This window comes from Impatiens glandulifera, chromosome 1, assembly GCF_907164915.1.
Source record: "Impatiens glandulifera chromosome 1, dImpGla2.1, whole genome shotgun sequence".
NCBI lineage: Eukaryota > Viridiplantae > Streptophyta > Magnoliopsida > Ericales > Balsaminaceae > Impatiens > Impatiens glandulifera.
In genome coordinates this window covers 68,010,037-68,032,971 of record NC_061862.1, presented here as the reverse complement: position 1 = coordinate 68,032,971, position 22,935 = coordinate 68,010,037, and the positions used below count along the sequence as shown (strand labels likewise).

Sequence of the window (22,935 nt, the reverse complement as noted above, 5' to 3'; positions counted from 1 at the left end):
CTCGTCCAAGCTTAGACAAAACTCCATTAAAGCTTCCCTTCCTCCATTAACAAGACAAGGCGAGAAAGTATCTGCAGAAGAAATCAATCATGGAAGCCGCTAGAATTGAGAAAATCGATCACCAGGTTGGAGGTTTCCAAAATGACATACTTCGTTTTGGACTTCAAAGCGTTCGAAGCGATATCATTGGATCTCATCCTGTTCAATCTGCACATCAATCGGTATACATATAGATTATATCGTTTCATACATTCATTGTTTCGTAATAATTATAAACGTCTTCTTCTTCTTCGGTTAACGTCTTTTCTTTCTTAGGTTAATAAGGTGCAGGAGGAAATGAAGAGGAAAGTGCTCGTAAACACTTATGGCTCAGCTTTTCCCATGAGAATGGAACTTGATACTCAGATTTTGTCCAAGTAAGATTCTCTATGTTTCTGTTTGCACTCCCCCCGATCATTTTCGATATAATTTTGTAAGATCCTCTGGAAAGATTAGGGCTTAGTGTTTGTGACTTAAATTTAGGTTATGTTGGTTTCAGTTTCTTCAATTTGTATGATTTTGCCTAACTGTACGAATTCCGAGCTAAACATTTCAATCAATTACAAAAAGATAAAGGCTCTTATGATTGTCCATATTGGAGGTAATAGAACTGGAATTGGATATTCTTTGACTTGGTTTACTGAAGTAAGAAAGGTCCTATGAAGTTTGAGTATACTTGAGAATTTTCTGTAGTATGTATCACTATCTAGGAGCTCAAAAACCTATTAATGGTTTTAGAAAATGATCTGTTCTCCATTATTAACAAATTGAATCTGACTGAATGAAGATCACTGATGGACAATTAGGTTCACTATGTGTAGAGCTTTAGGATTTCCAATGCTTCAGCTAATCAAACTGAGTCATTCATTAGAGAAGTTCCAGACTTTATAAGTTGATCCCTTATTTTTATATGTTAGTTCCCAGTGAATATGATGTTATTCCTTTCTTTACAGATCTACCAACACAAGAAAGCAAACAAAGCAAAATTAAATCTAATCCTCTCATATTTGAGATTAATTCCAATTAACCCACTGTTCAGTCCAATCAACAAATTTGGTCATCAATCAATTCGTCAACCAAAATACCATGTTTTTAAAAAGATTTATATTTTTTCATTTTATATTGATGCCCCTGATGTCTTTTTTACCCAAATAACCTATGTCAAACGAAGTTATTTGAAAATAAAGACTTGGTTATTTAAATAATCTAGATGAAACAAGGCCTTGGTATCATATCACATTGCTGTGTTGGTGGCTAATTCTGAATGTCTGTTCTGTTTTCTTTATGATTTTGGTCTTTCTGTTTGCTTGTTTCTGTAATATCTGATTCAATTAATTTAACCTTATGGTTGTCCGTATCAACCATTTTTATGTGCAGATTTCAGAGACCTCCTGGACCTATTCCCTCATCTATGCTAGGATTGGAGTCTCTGAAAGGAAGTTTGGATGATTTTGGTATCGAGGATTACCTTAATGGTAATATAATCCTAAATTCTTACAACCTTACCTATCTGTCTATCGTCTTTTTTGAACTATTTAACCATTCATCCAAAATTCTCTTGTATGGTATTTTAACACTATGCTATTGAATTTGGTATTATAGAATCAGTCACTGGTGCCCATACCAAAAATATTTAAAAAATTCTGAATTTTTCATCATTTCAATATGATCAAGAAAGATGTGTAATTGAGTTCATTTGAAAAAACCATTTTTTTTTTCAGATTCTCGATTTGGATGGGATCACACTGTGTTTTTGTTATCGGGTTCATTTTTGAAACACTTTTGTGTCTAATTTCTCATTCACAAATGTTTTGTAAATTGGGTTAATTTGGAAACAATCATTATGTCAGATTCCTTTTGCACATTTGAAAACAGGATGTTTCTGAACTTATTACGACACAAATTCAATTTCTTTAGAAATATAAAAGTGTTTTCAAATTGGGCTGATTGTATATGTTGTTGAGGTTTGATTAGCAATGTCACTTTGCTTATGGTTAACTTAATTTGGTGTTTTTTGTTTTAAATTGTAGATCCACGCGAAACCGAAACATTCAGGCCTGTGGATATGCATCATGGAATGGAAGTTTCTTTAGGACTATCCAAAGGGCCAGTCTGCCCCTCGTTCTTCTGAGGTTTTTCATTTGTTGTGTTGCTCAAATCAAACTTATTCCCGCTCGCCATAATATTGTGTTGATTTTCAAATATTATTGTAATGGATGGTTGATTTTCTTTGAAATTTGAACAGTCAGTGCTCAAGTTTAACTTGTATTGGACCAGTAATATGAACTCCAGTTTAATTAAATGAATATTTCAAAAGAAGAATTTATGTCACAAAAGTAAGTATAGGTTAGAATAATATATTCAGAAAATTGTGAATTTAATTTATGATATTTTTCTTTCAATTTATCATCAAAACAGTGTTATGTTAATGTTGAATTTGTGCAAAGCATACCTGAAATGTATATGCTCAAATGAGTGATTTGCTTGAAAATCTAAGTGGATTTATTTTTGAAAGGGTGCATTAATTTTCTTATTACTCACTTATGAGAAATTATTTTGAAAATTATCAAAGTAAAAATGATTTTATTTATAAACAAATACAATAAAATTCATAAGAAATCACTTCCTTCATCAATTAACCTTGTGTCAAAATATGTGAAGTTTAGTGCTTTTTAACAAAAATAAATAAATTATAAATGCTTACTTCTTATATGTCTTACAAGAACAAACAAATCTTAAAAATCAAATAAAATTAAAATATGCAAATAAAAGTGTTCAATTTCCATACACAAATAAATCTATTAATCCTGTCACAGCCAAATTCATTTGTAATCTTACAAAAACACTTGACAATACAAACATTTTATTACTCATTTGTAATCTTTTACAATCATTAGTTTACTTTCTGTAAAAAAAAACACAACTATTCCTGTTGAATATATTTTAACCTTCTCCTTACTCTCTAAGAATGTCACCTTTTGAGGTTACAGGAGAAACAACCGCGAGAATTACTAAACCGCCCAAAACAACAATCAAAACACCCAAAGAATTCACTAACATTGCTTCAACAGAATATCGCGATATCACCTTACTGCTTTGCAGAAAAGTAACTTTCTCTAGAATTCCAGTAGTGCAAGTTGCAACTGCTAAAGCATAAGTATAAACACCGAAAAATACATGCCATGGCAATAAAGCAGCTCTTCCATTTCTCGAACCACCAGGATACCAAAATGTCATAAATCCCGCAGCCCACTGTAGATACAAATTAAGAGGTTTTGTTTATGTAGAGGTTATCATGAAACAATGCCTAAATTATTACACTTAGCAGAAAGAGGAAATATTAAAATACCTGGATGGAAAATAAGAATAGAGAAGCTAGCCCTAACCAAGAGTGGAGACTGTAGAAATTGTCAATGCCTTTGTCATTGTGAAATTTGTAAGCAGCCCATACACCAATTAGGCTCAAGCAGAAAGCCAGGAATTGCAATGTTAGATGAACTAATTTCTTAAGTCCCTTTGTTCCATCGATTGTCTTGTGAGCTAACATTGCTGCATTAATGCAAGAACAAGAATCAAAATCGTGGAAAATTGATTTATATTCGAATGCAAAGGGGAATGAATAGACAAAGAATAATGAGTACTGAACTTTAAGTACTTAGTAGATGGTTTGATAAATTTGTGAGGTAAGTATTTAAATACTATTCACCACCCTTATAAAGAGGTCATTTGAGGAGGGTTAAAGTTACCCTTTGAATGCTCTCTCTTCCTAGATTATTGAGTTAAGTCATTCATAAACCTATAAAACCGAATAAAACTAAATTTGAGTTGAATCCAAATTATAATGAAGTGATTGAAGTACCGTCATTTATCAAATGATCTTAATAATTCAAATAAGTATTTAATCATTAGATAAAATGTGTGATTGATTCACAAACTTGATTAAATCAATGAAAATAATCTTCTACAATTGTAATAGGGGATGATATTAAAGTAGTTGGAGAATCTCTAGCAAAGCAAAGATATATGCAAAGGGATCTAGATATAACTCGCATACCCCCCAATAAGCAAAAATTCCATTCAACACGAAGACAGAACAAAACACATTGAAAGATCAAAGGATACTTACTATATAGAAGGATCAATAGATAGAGTTTGCCTATCTATCTATCTATCTATCTATTAACATTAAACATACCTTCCCCATTTATAAGCACTAGTCCGATAACCATTAGGACAGGATGCACCTGTAAGAGATAGATAGAGTAGAGAAGATTAGCAAAATGAATAATAATAATGTCATCTACAGAATGAATAATCTAAATAAAAAAAGCTGTTATCATCGATAGGCAATGAAAACTCTCATACTTTCTTTCTTTCTGGAATTGAGTAGAATGTGATAAGACAAGAGAAGAGAAGAGAAGAGAAGAGAAGAGAAGAGAAGAGAAGAGAAGAGAAGAGAAGAGAAGAGAGAATATTAATTAATTAATTAATTACATTGAATATGAGATCTTTGTTCTCCGCTATGAGAGCTAATCCTCCTCTGTAATGAACACTCCATGTAATGACGAGTCCGGCGACTATGACGCCGACGATCCTCACCAGAATGAAGATCGGAAAATCCACAATCGGCACCGCCATCGTTCTTAATCTAACACTATAAATAAAAGAGAGATCTGAGAGAGACAGATTGATTGCGAATTTTGGATTTTAGAGAGATAAATCGAATATCAAAACTGCTGGTATGACTGAAAGCAATAATAATCTTCTGTGGTGACGGACTACGGCAGCAGGTACACTGCTTCTTCTCGATGAAATGCCAGGTCATCTACCCAAGTCCACGTCAGACTTACAACAGCCAATTGTGAAGTGCCTGCCACGTGTGGAATCATAAGGTTTGGTAGCTTTGTTATATTTATTTATTATAGCTCATGGTATTTTAAAAAAGAGCCATCTAAGGCCTTGTTTCATTTCAAAATTTGGATCGATGATCTAACATTAAACCCTAAATAATAATACCACTGCACGTTGTATGTTTTTGACTTTTTTTTTTTTTTTTTGAGAAAAAATAATTAATAAGTAGTGTTTGTCTAATTTAGTTTACTTTTAAGCCATTTAATTATTTATTTAGCAACTCTATATATAAGTTGAGATTGAGAGTTATGATAGCAGAATTTCGTGTTAATTTAATAAATTTAAAAAATATATATTTTGATTTAAATATTATATCACGAATATATAATTGTGTTAATTTTTTCATTAACATAAATTTTAGTTTGAGAAAAAAAATAAATAATAAATAAAAACTTGATTACTTTTTACCTTTGAAAGAGATAAAAATAAGATGTTGTGTGTAGAGATAGATGTAGTAAATGAATAGTGTCTTTGATAAAAAAAAAATTTCTTTAGGAAATTAAAGTCAATTTTAATGGGTAAGGTATGAAACACATTATTAATAGATAAGAATGAATTCTAAGAAGGGAGATAAGTTTAATTAATGAAACTGAGAGATTATATTATATTAGATTATCAATGTGAAATATACTATACAGTCAATGGTCAATCAAATTTTCTTTTAATTATATTTATGTTATGTGGATTTATTTCTTATGGATTAACATGATCTTAAATAATGAAAATCAAATCTCATTTTATGTGAAAATTCAACTTGTAATTTTTTTTATCTTAGAAATCAACTCTTGTCCCTTCAAATATTCTAGTGAATTAATATTTTTTTATTAGTATAATATTATTTACTCCATCAAGATACAAATTATAATATAAATTTTAAAATAATTGTTTTCAATCATATACAATTATTTTATAAATATTTATGATTTATTTTATATAAATATAAAAAATATAAATTTTGTTGAATCAAGTGAGCTGTTTTTATTTTATTCCTCCAAATAAAACATAATCAACATAAATAACTAATACTCCTATCTCAATGACCCTTTTGAAAATATTTGAAGCTGAATTTAAACAAATAAATATTATTAAGATCCAAAATAATTACATTTGAAAAAGATATATGAGTTTAAACCTATTAAATAAAAACACCACATTCAGAATGATATCAACAACAAAATCCAGATTAAGGGACAGTTTAATAGAAACATGTCTTACTAATGATCAAATAATGACGAGCAAAGTTCTTTCATCAATTCATCCCATGTCTATTTTAAAGGAACATGTCTAGAGATAGTCATTACTAACATTGTTCTAAAACAGAACTATTCGAAAGCAAAACATGGCAAAAACATTAGCAGAATTTACCGAAAAAATCAATACGAATTCGAACCATCACAACAGTTTTCAAATCACATATTAGCCACGCAACATTTCTTTCTTTACCTGCGCCTACGATTGTGGTGCCCATCGTATCTATCGTTATGCCTAACAGACTCAGACCTGTTCCATCTATCATCATCTCGATCCTTGTAATCATAATCATATTGGGTGGCAGTTTTCCTTCTTTGCAACTCCCCTTCTTCTTCTTCTTCTTCATCATCTTCTTGGTCGCGTGCTGAAGGACTCCATCTGCCACTCTCAGACAAAGACCTTCCATCCCTAGGGCTATTAGTATCGTAATTGTAGCCTCCTCCTCCTCCTCTATGAGAGTTGAATCTAGATTTTGGATCATACCCTTCATCATCTCCTCCTTCATTATTTCTAGACCGCTTTCGCTCATATGAATTATGACCCTGTGATGAGTCGAAATTTGAAACCCTAGCTCCCCATTTCCATTCGTCTGCATTTTCTGGGATTGGAGAGTTTACTCCAGGAAATTCAATACTCATTTTCTTTGGAAGAGGAGTAGGTTCATCAGTGAATCCCGAGCCATTTTCAAAGATTTCTCCATCTTCCGTTTCTTCTTTAATCTTCTCATCATCATCAAATATTGTGATTCCTGATGGTTGATCCTCAATGTCTGGGTCTAATTAACAAATGTCCAGTAAATTAATGTTAAGCATACATATATACTAATCAAAATAATGTTAACAAGTTATATACAATGCAAGACTAGAATCAAATAAGTGTGCTGAATACTGAATTCTAATTGTCACAAATGAGTTAAGTATGATAGAATAAACCAAATGAAATATCTTTTACAAATTTGAGGTACTTGGTTTGTCAGGTGATTTCATAAAATGTGGAACTAATGTCAACAAAGTATTTGAAGACTATTTTACCCTTGTAGTGACCTCAGAGGTTAAGTTATATTTCTTGCAGTCTTATAATATTACTCTGTTAAGCCATCATTTAAGTTAAGATATTTTAGCTTAATTTGAGTTTAATTTACATAATTAAGTGATTCAAATGGATTTAATTCAAATAAGCATTTATTATTTAGATTAAGTTATAATTTGTGTTATCAAAATAAATAAATATATAATCGTTTACCTAGATAACCAGGTGGGTATCCAAGTTCACGCATTCTTCTGAGCCAAGGAGGTGGATCAAGTTCCTGCATCATCCAAAAGGGAGAAAGAAATTCATGCACCTCATTTTGGAAAAGAGAGAAAATAGACCAAGAAAAAAAGGGAGAATCCAGTTCACCAGGTTCATTGAAACAGAGATTCAGTCAATTAAGCATATAATATTATAACGTCAGATATTATCCCTAAATTCATGGCTGTTTTTCATGCGCCTTAAATGGAAGTGGAAGCCATGGCTGTGGGCTGTCATGCTGTACTTAGTTATAACATTAGAACCAAGGTGGAGAGAAATATTGTCCCCATTTGGAAATACTTATAATTTATAGAAACTGTTTCTGACTAAGTTTAGTTTCAAAATATATTTGTATCTCGACCCAAATCCAGAAAAAGAAATAAAATGTGTTCCTAAATTCCATTTGGATACACTTTTTTCCAATCAGATATCTCGTATGGGCATGGTTCCAGATGAGGAGATAACCTTTGAAAACAAAAATTAGTCAAGCACAGATTAAAAAAATTATTGGCAGTTCTCTTCTGGATCTAGAAACAAAAAGTATATCCAAATGGGTTATTGTGCATAAAAGACAATGGGAAGAATAAGGAGCACATATGCTAAAAAAGCCTACCAAGACTTGCCTAATTGACAGTTATAAAGAAATCATCAAAAGTCTAACAAGGAAAATTAGCTATATCATACATCATAGTTCTAACTTGAAATATTTTTGGGAGATGGTCAAATAAATAAATAAATTCCTTACCCCAAGGCCAAGAAGTTTTCGTGTCTCGGCACTAAGATCTCCAGGCCTTAAGCCATCGTACTTCCCCCCAGTAGAGTTCTGATAGTAACGACTTGCACTGCGTGAGCTTGCATTCGCGTTTCGCTTAACCAAATGTTGTTTACGAGCATTATTGACAGCAGAGTTGTTTCGTGGCTTTGGGCAGTCTTTAAGTGAATGTCCATAGGAAGAACAATTGAAACATCGTGAAGAATCTACTGCGTCCGATTTCCTGGAGTTTATAGAACATGTGGGGGGATAAGCATAATTCATCAACATGAATATGCTGTTAAGGTAATAATTTGTAGGTCACACATAATTATCTTTGGCCTTGTTTGATAATCCTTATCTCATCATCAATCACTTTATCATTCAGATGATCAACTAAAACACTAAAATATATTTGCTTATTTTTAGTCATTTAACCCAGATAGTCAATTTTTCATCGACCAAATTTTTTGAAAAAAAGTGAATTATTTAAAATAAAAACCTAGATCAAACAAGCTCTTCTTGAACCAGCTACTAATTACACAACAAGATCAACTTATACATAAGTCTAAATATGAGAAGTTAAGTGTGGATTCTCTTGGAGATCTTGAAAAGGAATTAAGATCCTTAATTACCCATATGGATTTTGGGATTCAAGCTAAGAAGGAAATGAAGCATTTTAGCTTATAGAATTGGTCCAACTCCTAGGAAGAAGCTTTGATGTCATGTTAGAACACAACAAAAGTTTTATTGATAGAGACCTTATGTTTAAGAGCGACAAAGAGGGCCCATTTGAAAACACTTTTTTCACTGTCAAATATCACATATCACATTTGGAAACACAACTTAGTATTCTCATTTGGATCTGGATTCAAATATAGAAACAGGAAGTGTTTCCAAATGGGAACAAATGTGACTATTGTAGGCAAATAAAGGATAATTAGGAAAGGATAAAATAACAATTTAAAGAAAAATTTAGCATTAATTCATCAAGCAGTCCTTTCAAAAGAAATAACAGCATATCTTAGGAGAAGTAAATTTCTTTAGCAGGATAACGAGTATTTACACTTCCAGGTTACCATAACCATCAGAGGAATTCAGAGCCAAGGAATATCCACGATCATAAAGTGGAACAGAGTCACTATTTATCATATAAAGCTCATTGCTTTGTTGGGTCGTTGATTGGTTATCTATCCAGAAGGACTGCATAAAAACCAGTGGAGATTCAGGATCACACATAATATGAAGAATACTTGCAGATAGTATTCCGAGTTCAAGATATAACATGAGGGAGCACAAAAGAATTACAAAAACTAAACATCTTTTTGCAAGCACAAGCACAAACACAATATGAGATAGCATAGAAGATGAATAGTGAACAAATTAGTAAGAAATCCATCAAAGGGAGAGTAAGAGACAAATGGAACTGGTGGAACCGTGCATATATCCAACAGTTGGAGCAATACAAAAATACCAATAAGCTAAATAAAAGTCTTTCATATAATGAGGGGAATTGGCATAAGAATTGCAGTTAGAATTAGAGTTGGAATTATAATTCTATAAGAATTGCAGTTAGAATTAGAGTTGGAATTATAATTCTATAAGAATTGACATTGAATTACAATTCAATTCCTATGGAAAAACAATATAAATGTAATTCGTATGCGACGCGTGACACTTAACCGGTAACAACATATGACAGTGTTAGGAAGAATACCACTCCAGAGGGCTTATCTAGGGCAACACGCAAGGCAGGAAAAAATGTCTTGTCACCAGATTCAAGAAATTCATCTGAGTCCTGCAAATATCAAAGCTTAGTTAGTATCCAATTCTTAAATTACAAAATCGAGGGGAGAAAATTTAACCTATTTTGGAATCAAGCCTCGGATACAACCAATGTTATTAAATCAATATTCTTCCTTGTTCTTCTTCTGGGTGTTGGACTCTCATATAGGGTAACTCAACTAAGCATTTAAACAATCTATGAATAATACATGTTTCACAACCTTCCTGAGTTTCTTTCAATTGCTTGGAACTCAAATTATAGTTTAGAGTTCATCATCAAATATTCGTTCAGGGCAACAATCATTGAGGTGCTAATATTTATTAATCACCGCTTACTATTCGCCATATTATTGGAATGCACAGATTACAGATCCCTACCATTATTAATATGCAATCTATCATGCGTAATTCTATACCTTTTTCCTAAGCAACAAATTCTATATTTCCATTACAGTATGCAATAACTCACACTGAGAATGGGATAAAAACTAATCATCTAAAGGTGTAGGGTTTAAAGGTATACAAAACAGTACTAAGAATTTTTGTTATTTTAAACAGTTTCATTACTAAAATAATTGCACTTAGACAAATGCAACACTACTCATGTGTTTCTGCAGGTTGATTTACCAAGAAACCATATTTTTGCAATGTCTCAAAGTTTGAGAAAGATTCCTATTTTTAACCCTAAAGTGGTTTGAAAAGGGTGATAATATTGATTCTGCTTTAGTTGTGTAAATGGATCAAAGATAATGAAATTAAGTGTTTCATATCTGTTAGTAACAAGCTAAAGTAGAAGCAAAGAAAGTTGGAAGCGAAAGTAAGAACTTCTTTGATGTAGGGTTTATCTGGAATAATCTAGGTTATTTGAAAGAAATCTTGTTGGATGAATAAGTGGATCATTTGGGTTAAATTGTCGACCTCTATATTTAATATTTTTAAATGGATATTTAGTATTTTGTTGATGATTTGAATGCTAATGGAATAAAATTCCTGATTTTAACTCTGCAATCTAACTGACAACCTTCATGAAAATGAAACTTACACCCTTATTTAACTGAACAACCTTAAAGAAAATCAAACCTACACCCTTATTTAACTGAACAACCTTAAAGAAAATCAAACCTACACCCTTATTTAACTGAACAACCTTAAAGAAAATCAAACCTACACCCTTATTTAACTGAACAACCTTCAAGAAAATCAAACCTACACCTGTATATAATGCAATTGCTGTGAATATGGCCTTGTCCTGAATTTCTATGGATCGGTGGAAAAATCTATGGCATGATATAGATAAAGAACAAAAATAAGCCATCAGAGTTCCTGATTTTAACAACTCCGCCTCAATCTAAAGAAAAAACCTTCAAGAAAATGAACCTTATGTCCTTATATAATGCAAATACTTTGTATATCCCCTTGTCCTGAATTTCTATGGATTGGCTTAAACAGCTAAGGAATTAATTATATAGATAATGAAGAAAATAAATCACTATAGATTAACTTCAAGAGATACATCAGCTTACAAGCAATGAAGAGCAATTCTGATCATGCCATTGTGACCATTTCAGCAGTAGTTCCTCAAGCTTCTCTTTACTTTCTCTATTAAAAAAAAAAATATTGATTTATAAAAGTTGCCCACCACAAGATTAAGGAAGTACGAATTATGGAATTGTGCATCAATAACAAATTTTCATGGTAAAGGAAGAGGCCAGAATTCATACCTTGTTAGGGAACTATAAGCTACATTCACTGAAGGTTGTGGTAGAACAATTTTGGCCTTCTTGACACTAGAGATATCTGGCGTATTATATTATGGACAAAAAAAATAACCTTTGTGCTAAATGACCTATCATAATTTGAAGTCCGAAAGCAAATGCTCATTCGACATAATATTATATGAACTCCTATACATTTGCAGCAATATGGAGTCAAGACATACAAAAATACACAGGATACTACTTTCTTCTCCTTCGTCATAGCTGATAGCACATCCATCTCTCTTAAGACTGCCTTCTTTAGCAGTCCGACAACCATTTTCAGCAAGTGCTTCAGATAAATCCAGTTTTCCATTGTCAGAAGTATCAAGCAACGGTATTAGACTAGCATCTTTAGCCTGTGTTATATTGCAGGCGAGATCGACATTTTCTGCAACTGCCATGGTCTCATTCGTTCCAGAATTAACATCTAAAGAAGTGGAATTGAGATTGCTGGTTGTATCAGCAGTAAGTAAAATTTCTCCATCTTCATTTCCACTTCCTATGTTATCAGTTCCAACATCAACGTGCTCAAAACCGGGATTAGCAATGACTTCATTTCCAGTTCCACCATCAGAATCGATTGAGGTAGGGAGAGCAATCAAATCATCTGTCTCCATGGATAATCAAAACACTACTAACGTAGAATTTTCCCTGCATAAAACATATCGTATTAAGATTTGTAATTAAATTAGTTCAGGATTTTACATACTCAAATTGAACTTCATATCTAATTTTACATCAGTCTAATAATATTCAGTTTTGATTTTCCCCCAAATCGACTTTGCCCTAAATGCCTGGCTCATATCATGTTAAATATAGCAGCCAAGAACTCTTCAATTTCGACAAAGATCTTTCACAACAACTATGAGTTATAAACTTATAATCCATCCATCCATCCATGATCCATCCATCCTTCATTCATAAAAAATAAAAATAAATGAATCACAAAATTACATATCTATACAGAATTAACTATCTAGGTTTCTAAATAGCTACAAATTGCACCAATCAATCATCACGAACTTATTCGAAAGAACACACTTCTTTCCGTGTAGATATATCGAGTTCATTTGTTACGTAAATTTCATCTTATATCAGATAGATATCAATCCTGCTCCAAAAGCATACAAGATTGTAGCTATATATATGAAGTCAATGTTCTTACCTTGAAGGGAAGAAGAGACGGCGGAGAGAGAAAAGGCCGCGAGCAGATATGATGATAACCTTCTTCTTCTTCTTCAGACCATGGTAACAACGAACGAAGAAATCGCGGCCGCGGGAATGACGATCCTAAATCCAACAACGGAGAAGCGATAATGATACAGTGTGGTGCTAGACACGGTTGCTTATATGTTCTACACGTATGAATAGAGATCGACGGTTGATTATATTAAAGATCAATATCCTTTAATATGATTGAAAGAGTGTATGAAACACGTCGTATAGCCGTAGTAGTTTAGTGCTTACTTTATATTTTAATCTCTAAATAAATAATAATAATAATAATAAAAATAGAATAGAGAAGTTGAAAAGATTATCCTGATTTTTTTTTCAAATGTTTTCTTCAGTATGATATTTTATTTAGTCTAATTGAATTTTCTAAAATTGTCGGTGAATCGTTTGTTTGTTGTTAATACACTCTGATTGTGATAATGTTTTTTCTCAATTATGCTTTCGTTCCCTTTTAACAACAAATGGACTAAATTATAAGACTTTGAACTTTTATATTTTCAATAATAAGCTATTTGATTTCATTTTTTATATGGAGTTTTTTTTTTAACTGTATCCTCCAATTATTTATACGGTTTCTTACTATTTTTGACATATACGTAAAATTTGACACGATATTTTCTATTGTTGTTTATCAATCCTTAATTAAGGATAATTTTAAGTACCGCTCAAAAAATTTGGTAGAGATTCTCCTTACTCTATTATTCGACTTGCTCTACTTCAACCCTCATCATTTAAAACTCAAATTAGTCCGTCATTGGAGGGTGACCCTCAACAAATTGCTTAATGGTTCAATTTTCTCTATTAGTAATTTTAATTTTGTAAATTATTCTTATAATTTGATATTTAAATATCAATTATTTATATTTATATATTTTGTTGTTCAATCTCTAAATAAATAAAAATAAAAATAGTTAAAAAGATATTCAATCTTGTTTTTTTTCAATAATTTTTTTTTAGTAAAGAGGTTGCCTCTGTTTTATCACTCAGATTTGAGTACGAAACAAATCTCCCACTTTAACTTAGTTATATAACTTTTGATCTCTTAAACACCATTATTGTCACTTTAAACTATTCAAGTGGTTATACTTAAAAAAAAAATTATTATAAAATATAATTTTATCAAATAAATATTTAAAAAAAAAAACAATCAAATTTGAAAATAACCCAAACAACAAACCAGCTCACTTCATTGTGTATGGACTTAAGATCTGTATGAATCTTACATGGTTTATAGCTAGTACAAGCATTTTCTAATTGGTTTTGTTTACATCAAGAAGGACATCAAAATACAAACATAGTTTTCTTAGCATTCTTCACTCTATTGTTGAAAACTCTCCAACTTTCTCTGTTATGGTAGGATATAACACCATTATAATAGGATAAGTTATTTCAATAATGTTTTGATACCACTGTTAAAATGACATCATAATAACGATAAAAAGAAATCAAACTTTAGTCCATCGTATCAGTGTTAATATCAATATTAATAAAAAAAAGAAAATTAATAATTTATTTAGGAATGTTAGTGGAAGTTGATTATATTTGACTTATAATTCTTTAAATAATCCAGAATATAAGGTTAGAATGATCCTAATCACACATTATAATATAATGTGTGACAAATTAAAATCTAAATGTGGCGGAAGCGTACCTTAATTCATCTTCTGAATTTTCTCTTTATTTAGAATGGAAATGGTCTTTAATCTCCTCCTTTCTTAAACTTTCTTTATATGGAATGATTATTCCAATTTGATGAGTACGTCAATAATTTTCTCTCTCTGTTGATGGGGACACAAAGAATAATTGTTCGTACTTCAAATGTGGACCATTACCGTTACATATAACCAACATTATGTTTGTTATTATAGTTTGGTCATTTTTAATTTAGCCCTTTCACAAAATTAAAAATGCCTTAGGTATCCTCACTTTATATTAATGACAAATACACCAATAAGGCATAAACTTAATTTCACATTAGATCATATTATTTTGGCTTATATTAAATATTACATTTGCACAATTATTTATTATACTAGTGACCCTATAAATTCCAACAATCTCCTGCTGGGTCACGTATGAAAAATTTGTGACAAACAAAATGTCGCCCACATATAAAACCATAAATATGTATCTATTACCACTGAACTTGTGATACACAAATCATCGATTAAATTTACCTCAAAACCAAAAGAGATAATTATTTTGTGAAATTTATGATACCACTGACGAGACACTTCTTTAAGTCCATAAATGAAATTCTTTAATTTGCAACCCATATTAATTTGGTTTTTCCACACAAATTTTTTCATTGCACCAAATTATTTTTCAATGTCTCAATTGAGAAACTCCTTAACATCTATTTTGGTGAAGCTCCATATCAAAATATGTAACGAGTGCCATAAAATTGTCCATAAAGTGTAATACGATTAAAATGGATTGTCACAAAAACACTTGATTTTGAGGTTGTTGAGTTTGTACTTAATGAATTTAATCAATACTTTCTTATTACTCTTGATTTTTTGAACTTTATCATTAATATGAATAAAATCGTTATCAATGTCAAAAAAATATTAGAGATATAAATCAAATCTTCCTCAATAGGAATTATTGATTTAAATAATTTCAAAGACAAAATCATATCTCCTCACAAACTCAATATCCTAAAAAAAATTATTGCAGTCTCGTCTAAAAGAAAAAAATTATCTTTAACTTGACATCATAAAAATTATAGCTCTTAATTATTTAGAATATTCAACAAAGTAATTGCTCACATTTATAAACTTAAGTAACAACTATATTCAAATAATGATTTATCTCATCTTAAAATTCTTAATGCAACATTAATATCAAGTCTTTGGACAATAATATTAATTGACAATAATATTAATTGCTAATAGTATTTTGATGTATAATAAGACATGTCAAATATCTTTGGATTGATTAATTATTCACATAAATAAGATTTTATAATTATTACATATTTACCATCACAAGTATTTATGCAATTATGTCAATTAATTATCAGCCTTAGCACAAAAAGCTAAATAATATAATCACATGAATTACACAATACTACCATTCAAAATTTCTTGAATTAATTTCAATTAACATTGTCACTTTCGTGATTATTTGTATCAATCAATAAAATCTAAATAATGAATAATAATATTATTAATTTAAATTTAAATATTATATTATTGTATATAACCCAAATTAATAATATATAATGTATATAATAAACATATAATTTATTTTATTATAAAAAATAAAATTATAGGGTAGGCCAAATCTTATCTCCTGAATTTGAAATTTGTAATGTCTTATTTTAATTAAATTAAATAATAAACCTTGACCAAATTTTAAATATTCTTATAGTCAAACTTGTTGACTAAAGTTTCTAATATATAATATATCCAATTATTCATTAATCTATTAATCCTTAATTTTTTAATCGCAAAATAAAGAAGGATATAAAAATATCCTTAAATTTAGGAATCCTCGATAATAATTCACTTTAACTCGATTTAAAGGGAGAATCTAAATATGCATGAATGAATCTAAGAGTTTAACTGAGAGAATCTAAATATTCATAAATCTAGGATAAAATCATAAATCTTATTAATAGATTAATGAATAATTGGATATATATTCCGTATTAAAATATCTAAATTCATCATTATATAATTTGAGAAAATTCAAATACATAAATTTAAGGATGTCTTAAATAGAGAATTCAAATATACCTTAATCTATCGATCTATAGTTAATCTTCTTGATAAAATTTAATTATTACAGAATATATGAATCTTTCTAAATTAAAATTTTCAAATCTAATATATATATATTCTTTATCGAATTAATTGAAATTATCAAAATAAATATATATTCCTAATAATATTGATATGATTGAAAATCATCAAAGTGAATATATATATATATATATATATATATATATATATATATATATATATTATATTATATTATGATTTGAAATTATCATAAACTCATACAAATATATCTTAAGCTGAATGATATATATATATATATATATATTCTCACAACAATAAATTAGGCGGCTTTGATACAAATTGTTAGAACTATGTGAGAAATTAAAATCTGAATCTTCTCTTTCTTTAGAATAAAAATGATCTTTAATTTCCTATTTCCTTAGACTTTCTTTAAATAGAATGGTTCTTCCAATTTGATGAGTACATCAATGATTTCTCTCTATGTTGATGGGGACGCAAACTTTAAATGGGAACCATTACCGTTACATATAACCAACATTAAGTTAGTTATTATAGTTTGGTCATTTTTAATTTAATCCCTTAAAAAATTAGAAATGCCACTTAAATATCTTCATTTTATAGTAATGTCAAATACACCTTTAAGCCATAAACTTAATTTCATATTAGATCACATTATTTTGACTTATATTAAATATGACATTTGCACAATTATTTATTATACTAGTGATCCTAGAAAAATTCCAACTCATATATAATTCTCCATATCTACCCAACACCAACATTTATCAATTACTCACTTAATCATCTAATCATAATAATGGTTCATAACAATAGAAATTATTAAACAATTATTACCTGCAGAGTACCACTGCCATCTTTATTTTCTTCATCATCCGACACACTAGCGATTGTGCGATTATCCAATGATCAAAAAAATTTCAATAGAAATCCACTACTTTGCCTCTAATTGATAAATAAAAAACAAATAAATAGAAAAAGAAAGAAAGAAATACAATAATAAGTTTTTATCTATGGCTACAATGATTGAATAAGAAGCCCAGTGAACAATATGATGATCCACCGAGTTCTTGCATTCCACACATTTGCAACATGATTGAAATTTAAAGAAATGTTTTTGACATCAATTTTCAATCAAGAACAATGCATCATAGATTAATTAGGTTTAAAACATTTTCATGATCCCATAAGTTCAAAGTTCCATCTTCTTCTGATGAACTTCCAAAAACTAATGCCTTGTCTGGAGACCATTGAAAAAAAATATTCAAGCATTTATTCTTTCTATATTATTTCCCTTCCTGATTACAAAATTGGATAACAATGAAACAATTAATTAAGTACATTAGGGTATTTGTACCAGCTTCCCTATTTTGTATCCCTAAAAATAATATAAAATAATAATATCTATATTTTATAGAATCAAAATATAAATTATTCTACATCAGCTTCCTTATCTTTATCCATATATCATTTAAATATTCATTAAAACAACCAATTTTTCAGCCACCTCAACCACTTAATTACTTATTCATATATATTTAAATATTTATTGTTAGCCATAAAAGAGAAAATATATTATTTTATTATTTAGAGATGCTACAATAATCCCTAAATATAAGGATTCACTGTTCATCATCCCTAAAAAATTATAAGGATAAGAAATTTGATAAAACATTTTTTTTACAACTTTTATGTTATTTATCTTTATAAATAGATAGAACACATTTTAAGGATTCTGCTACAAATGCCTTTAGAAAGCAGTATACCCTAGGTAAATTTTCTATTGTTATACATCCTTACTATATTATCAACTGATTTGTTGAATAATTTCAAATTCATTTCAGAGCCACAATAGATGAAAAAAAAACACATTTCATTGAAATCCATTGCTTACCTAGTCACAATAAGGTTAAGATCATACGAAATCCAATCAGCACAATGAATATTGTGCATCATGAGTTTTCTCAACCTAAAGGAGAGACAAAGAATCAAGTTTCAACAATAAATGTTTTAATTTTTTTAAGCTTCATTAAGTAATGTAAAGGAACCATGATAGTTGGATTTGAACATGTTCTTACATCCCAAAATATGAGACAAAAATCATCACCCATACTACATAATTCATGTCCACTTTAGTACATACAAAAAAATTAGATAAAAAATATCATAAACTGCCTATATAGATTGCCTTTTCAAGCATAAAGATCAATTTACAAATGTAATTTCTCTATCTTGAAGGAATAAAACTGTTAAATCCCCAACTGTATATTGTTGTCCTAGATATGTATCTCGAGGATCAAGAGTAGTAATACTTTCAATAGAATTACTACCATCCTTGGAGTTTCTTATGGTCCTATCACCACCAGATTGTGTCTCTAGAGAAAGGTAGAGATATGATCTTCAATATTCCGTAGAACCATCCATTTGTCCTTAGTTAATACAAAAAAACATTGTATTGATTGAATATAAGAAAAACAAATATATTAAAAACATTTCAAAGGTATTTGAGCCATCTTTGGCATTGACAAATAAATTTGGGTCATCCGACATTGACTAATGCATTTGGGCCATCCGATATTGATAAATGAATCTAGACCATGCAACATTGACGAATGTATCTAGGTCATCCAACATCGACGAGTGCATCTAGGTCTGGAATCGATGAGTGCATATGGACCATCCGACATCAACAAGTGCATTTGGGCTTCCCGACATTGACGAGTGCATCTGAACCATCTGGCATCGACGAATTCTTCTAGGCCATTTAACATTGACAAGTCCATCTAGGCCATCTAGCATCAATGCGTGCATCTAGGCTATACGACATTGATAAATGCATTTGGGTCATCCAACATTGATGAATACATCTAGGCTATCTAGCATTAATGAATGCATCTATTAAGTTGTCTTAGAGCAACTTTGGATAAGAGAGATGATATATAATATATGAGCATTGATTAATGCATTTGGGAAATTTGGGAGATTTCAGGTAAATGTGGAGATTTGTTGAGTTGTCTTGAATTGGTGGTGCAAGGAAATAGAATATTGAACAAAAAGAAATTATATATTTTTGGTGTATAATCTTGATTTAAAGAAATAATATTAACACAAAATGAAATTTGATATTTTGTTATGATAATATATAATTAAGAAAATATTGTGACAATAATTTGGAGAGTCTTTACCAAGATATTAGTGTTGACCTAGTTGAGACTTATTTAAATGTGTAGTCGGACACTTTAGAAAGCTGAAGTCTTTGCCTTGTGAGTATCGTTTCCAATCTAAGTTCTGCATCTGTTAGAGTTTCAAAAGACCGAGTGTTATATAAATTCGTGTCATAACCTTAGTCTGTCATAATGTAATCTCTATTTTGATCTCCTTAATAATAATCACTCTTCTGGGTGGACGTAGCCAAATTTTATCTTGGTGAATCACGTTAAATTTTTTTGTTATTGTTTACGTCATCACTTGTATTTCGTTTTAACATATATATATATATATATATATATTTAAATTTGTATATATAAACATTTAGATAATATTAAATATTTTTGGTAGAAATATGAGTATAAAGTTAGTATATGTTCTTTTTAGGGATGGGTCATTATGATATACCATAGTTTTTTATTCATAATTTATATAGTACTGAATATTTTGATATAGGAAAATTAATATATTTACCGTACCTTGATTTTGGTGTGGTATTAGTTTTATACCGTTGATACTGAAAAAAATATATTACTAAAACAAAAAAACCAATTCATTATGGTTACCACATAAACGTTAGACAAAAAACAAAATAAAATTTTAATTTTAAAAATCTAACATTTTAGAGACTACACTACAACAAAATATATTTTCAGCGACCCTTATATGCCAACCCATATTAAGCGTGAGTAAAAATTAAAAGAAAAAAACTTTTGTCAACCTTTATATCTATACCACCACCATTATTTTTTTATATACCAACTTTGTAACTTTGTTAAAACCTTATAATTTAAATATTCTAAATTTTAATAATTTTTATGTTTTATTTTTAAACTTTGTAAATATTTTATTTTAATTTTTTAATTTTTTTAATTTTTTTAAAATTAAATTTGACTTAAAATTTTGTTAACATTAAAATTTAATTAATATTTTTTATATAACATAATTTTTAAAGTTTTATAGTATTATTAATATATATCTTTTATTTAATTATTATTTAAATTTAATTAAATTAAAAGTAAAATATAAGAGAGTTCATTAGTTTTTGAAGTGTTAATATGACATTTATCCCACATCGGAGAAAAAGAAGAAGTTTTTGGTATATAAAATATGAGAGAGTTCATTTGTTTCTGAAGTGTTTTTAAGGTTATAATGTGCTGGATTAAGGGTTTAGAGTTATGTTCATCAGACACTTGAGAGATGAAAGCAAATGTAATAATAGTAGAGATAAAATAATAACATCTAAAATGAAAATAGAAAAAACCAAATTTTAAAAGACTTTTAGCGTTTTTTAATTTTGCCAAAGCTTAAATAAGCGTTGTTAAAACTTTCTCCTTTCGGCAACGCTTGCACCGACGCTTAAATAAGCGTGGTAAAAACTTGCGCCCACCCTGCTTCTGGCGACGCAAGAATAAGGGTCGGTAATATTTTTAGCGACGCTTTTAAAGGTTGGCAGAAGTCTTTTTAAGCGTCGCCGAAAGTCATTTTTGTTGTAGTGCTAACAAAAGTTAAAAACTAAATCTATTTACCACATAGTGAAGAAATCATAGATCACCTATTCGGGAGCTTCTGTATTGATTCAGAGCTTTGGGACGAATTCTATAAAACCTGGAGCTGATTAGTTTCTCGAGCGAATGGAATGAAATCAAAGAAGCAACACTACTCAAAGCCAAGAGAAATAGATTTGCAACAAGCGTGTTCAAGTGCGGCTTTGGAGTAGTGATGTATAATATTTGGCAAGAACGGAATGCAAGGGTATATGATAGAACCCGTAGGAGCGTTGAAGAGTTATGGAAAGATATTGTATCGGATTGCAGCGCCCTCGCGGGAACGTGGAAAAGAATTCCAAGCATGAAGCAGAACTAAAATATCTACAGAAACTAAAATTTACCGTTTTTTAAACTCACTAGAATTGAAAGCATTGTAATCAAATAATTCATTTACGTTTTTAGCTTTTTAGCTTTTATTCAGAATGTTACGACTTTAAAATCATTCTAGACCTGTCTAGAATGATCTCTTAAACTCGTAATTTTTCCCCGTTTTTGGGAATTTTTAATGAAATGATGCTAAGTCGTTCACCCCCAAAAAAAGAAATGGAGGCGACAGAGATCCAAAATAGTCTTTCAATCGTATTTGTATATGTAAATGTTTTTATAAATTGATAATACACTCCATGTTTAAAAATTACATGAAATTTTAGTTTTGAAGTTATTTTTACTCTCTTTCGGACTATGAACTCTTGTGTTTCAGATTTCGTTGTGTTTTGTATTTGAGATAAACTTGACATCATATTAGACTATATTATGTATATTTTGAAAGAAAAAACAAACAATTTATAATAAAATTAAATTAGTTTTATATCTCGTTAACTAAAATATCCAAAGATTGCATATTTAAATATTATATTTTGATTTTCAAAAAGTATTGAAATAAAACTATTAAGGTTAGAGAGGAAAAATAGATACCTTGAAAATTAAACCTCAAATATTTTTGAAAATAAAATAAATTTATTAAGATTGATTCGTTAATCACAGTTTATCTTACTCAAAATTTTATAATGACTGCATTATTCTAATTTCTAAAATGGAAATTAATAATTATTTATAATTTTAATAGACATTAGTTATTTATAATTATTATAAATATATATTTTTTAATTTATAAATATTATTTTGGTATATATCGATATACCTAAAATTTAAAAATCTTATACATTCATCGTAATGATAATTTTGGTATCGGTGTCATACTTTACCAATTTTTTCAATATACCGAAAAAATCGATATTTTTGATATTTTACCGTACAATATTCTCAATATACTGAAATTATCGATAATTTTTCACATAGTTGTTTTAATAATATTTTTATATGGTATTTAGAATAATTTTACACTTGGTATAAATTTGTATTAATATTTAATTTATATTGTAAAAGATTATAAC

The 22,935-nt window shown here is 29.5% G+C and overlaps 3 protein-coding genes across 4 annotated transcripts; 1 reads left to right on the top strand and 2 right to left on the bottom strand.

Moving 5' to 3' along the window:
• The first annotated feature begins 28 nt into the window (after nucleotides 1-28).
• Nucleotides 29-2,353, top strand: LOC124918805 (cyclin-B1-2-like). Its single transcript, XM_047458854.1, has 4 exons — nucleotides 29-221; nucleotides 316-416; nucleotides 1,417-1,514; nucleotides 2,070-2,353. Exons 1-4 carry the CDS (start codon nucleotides 90-92, stop codon nucleotides 2,168-2,170), a joined length of 432 nt encoding a protein of 143 aa, XP_047314810.1. The 5' UTR covers nucleotides 29-89; the 3' UTR covers nucleotides 2,171-2,353.
• Nucleotides 2,354-2,883: 530 nt separating this feature from the next.
• On the bottom strand, nucleotides 2,884-4,754 carry LOC124918804 (transmembrane ascorbate ferrireductase 2). The gene is made up of 4 exons (XM_047458853.1): nucleotides 4,534-4,754; nucleotides 4,235-4,283; nucleotides 3,389-3,588; nucleotides 2,884-3,291 (listed from the first exon to the last, which is right to left on the bottom strand). The coding sequence occupies exons 1-4, from the start codon at nucleotides 4,675-4,677 to the stop codon at nucleotides 2,995-2,997; spliced, it is 690 nt and encodes a 229-aa protein (XP_047314809.1). The 5' UTR covers nucleotides 4,678-4,754; the 3' UTR covers nucleotides 2,884-2,994.
• A 1,349-nt stretch (nucleotides 4,755-6,103) lies between these two features.
• LOC124918802 (zinc finger CCHC domain-containing protein 8-like) lies at nucleotides 6,104-13,104 on the bottom strand. Of its 2 annotated transcripts, none has more exons than XM_047458850.1 (9): nucleotides 12,950-13,104; nucleotides 11,984-12,435; nucleotides 11,749-11,824; nucleotides 11,551-11,626; nucleotides 9,960-10,040; nucleotides 9,309-9,445; nucleotides 8,237-8,486; nucleotides 7,444-7,507; nucleotides 6,104-6,976 (listed from the first exon to the last, which is right to left on the bottom strand). In XM_047458850.1, exons 2-9 carry the CDS (start codon nucleotides 12,399-12,401, stop codon nucleotides 6,390-6,392), a joined length of 1,689 nt encoding a protein of 562 aa, XP_047314806.1. In that variant the 5' UTR covers nucleotides 12,402-12,435; nucleotides 12,950-13,104; the 3' UTR covers nucleotides 6,104-6,389. The 2 variants fall into 2 exon arrangements, with proteins under 2 accessions (XP_047314806.1, XP_047314807.1); XM_047458851.1 differs by lacking the exon at nucleotides 12,950-13,104 and adding an exon at nucleotides 12,522-12,615.
• Between the last annotated feature and the right edge of the window lie 9,831 nt (nucleotides 13,105-22,935).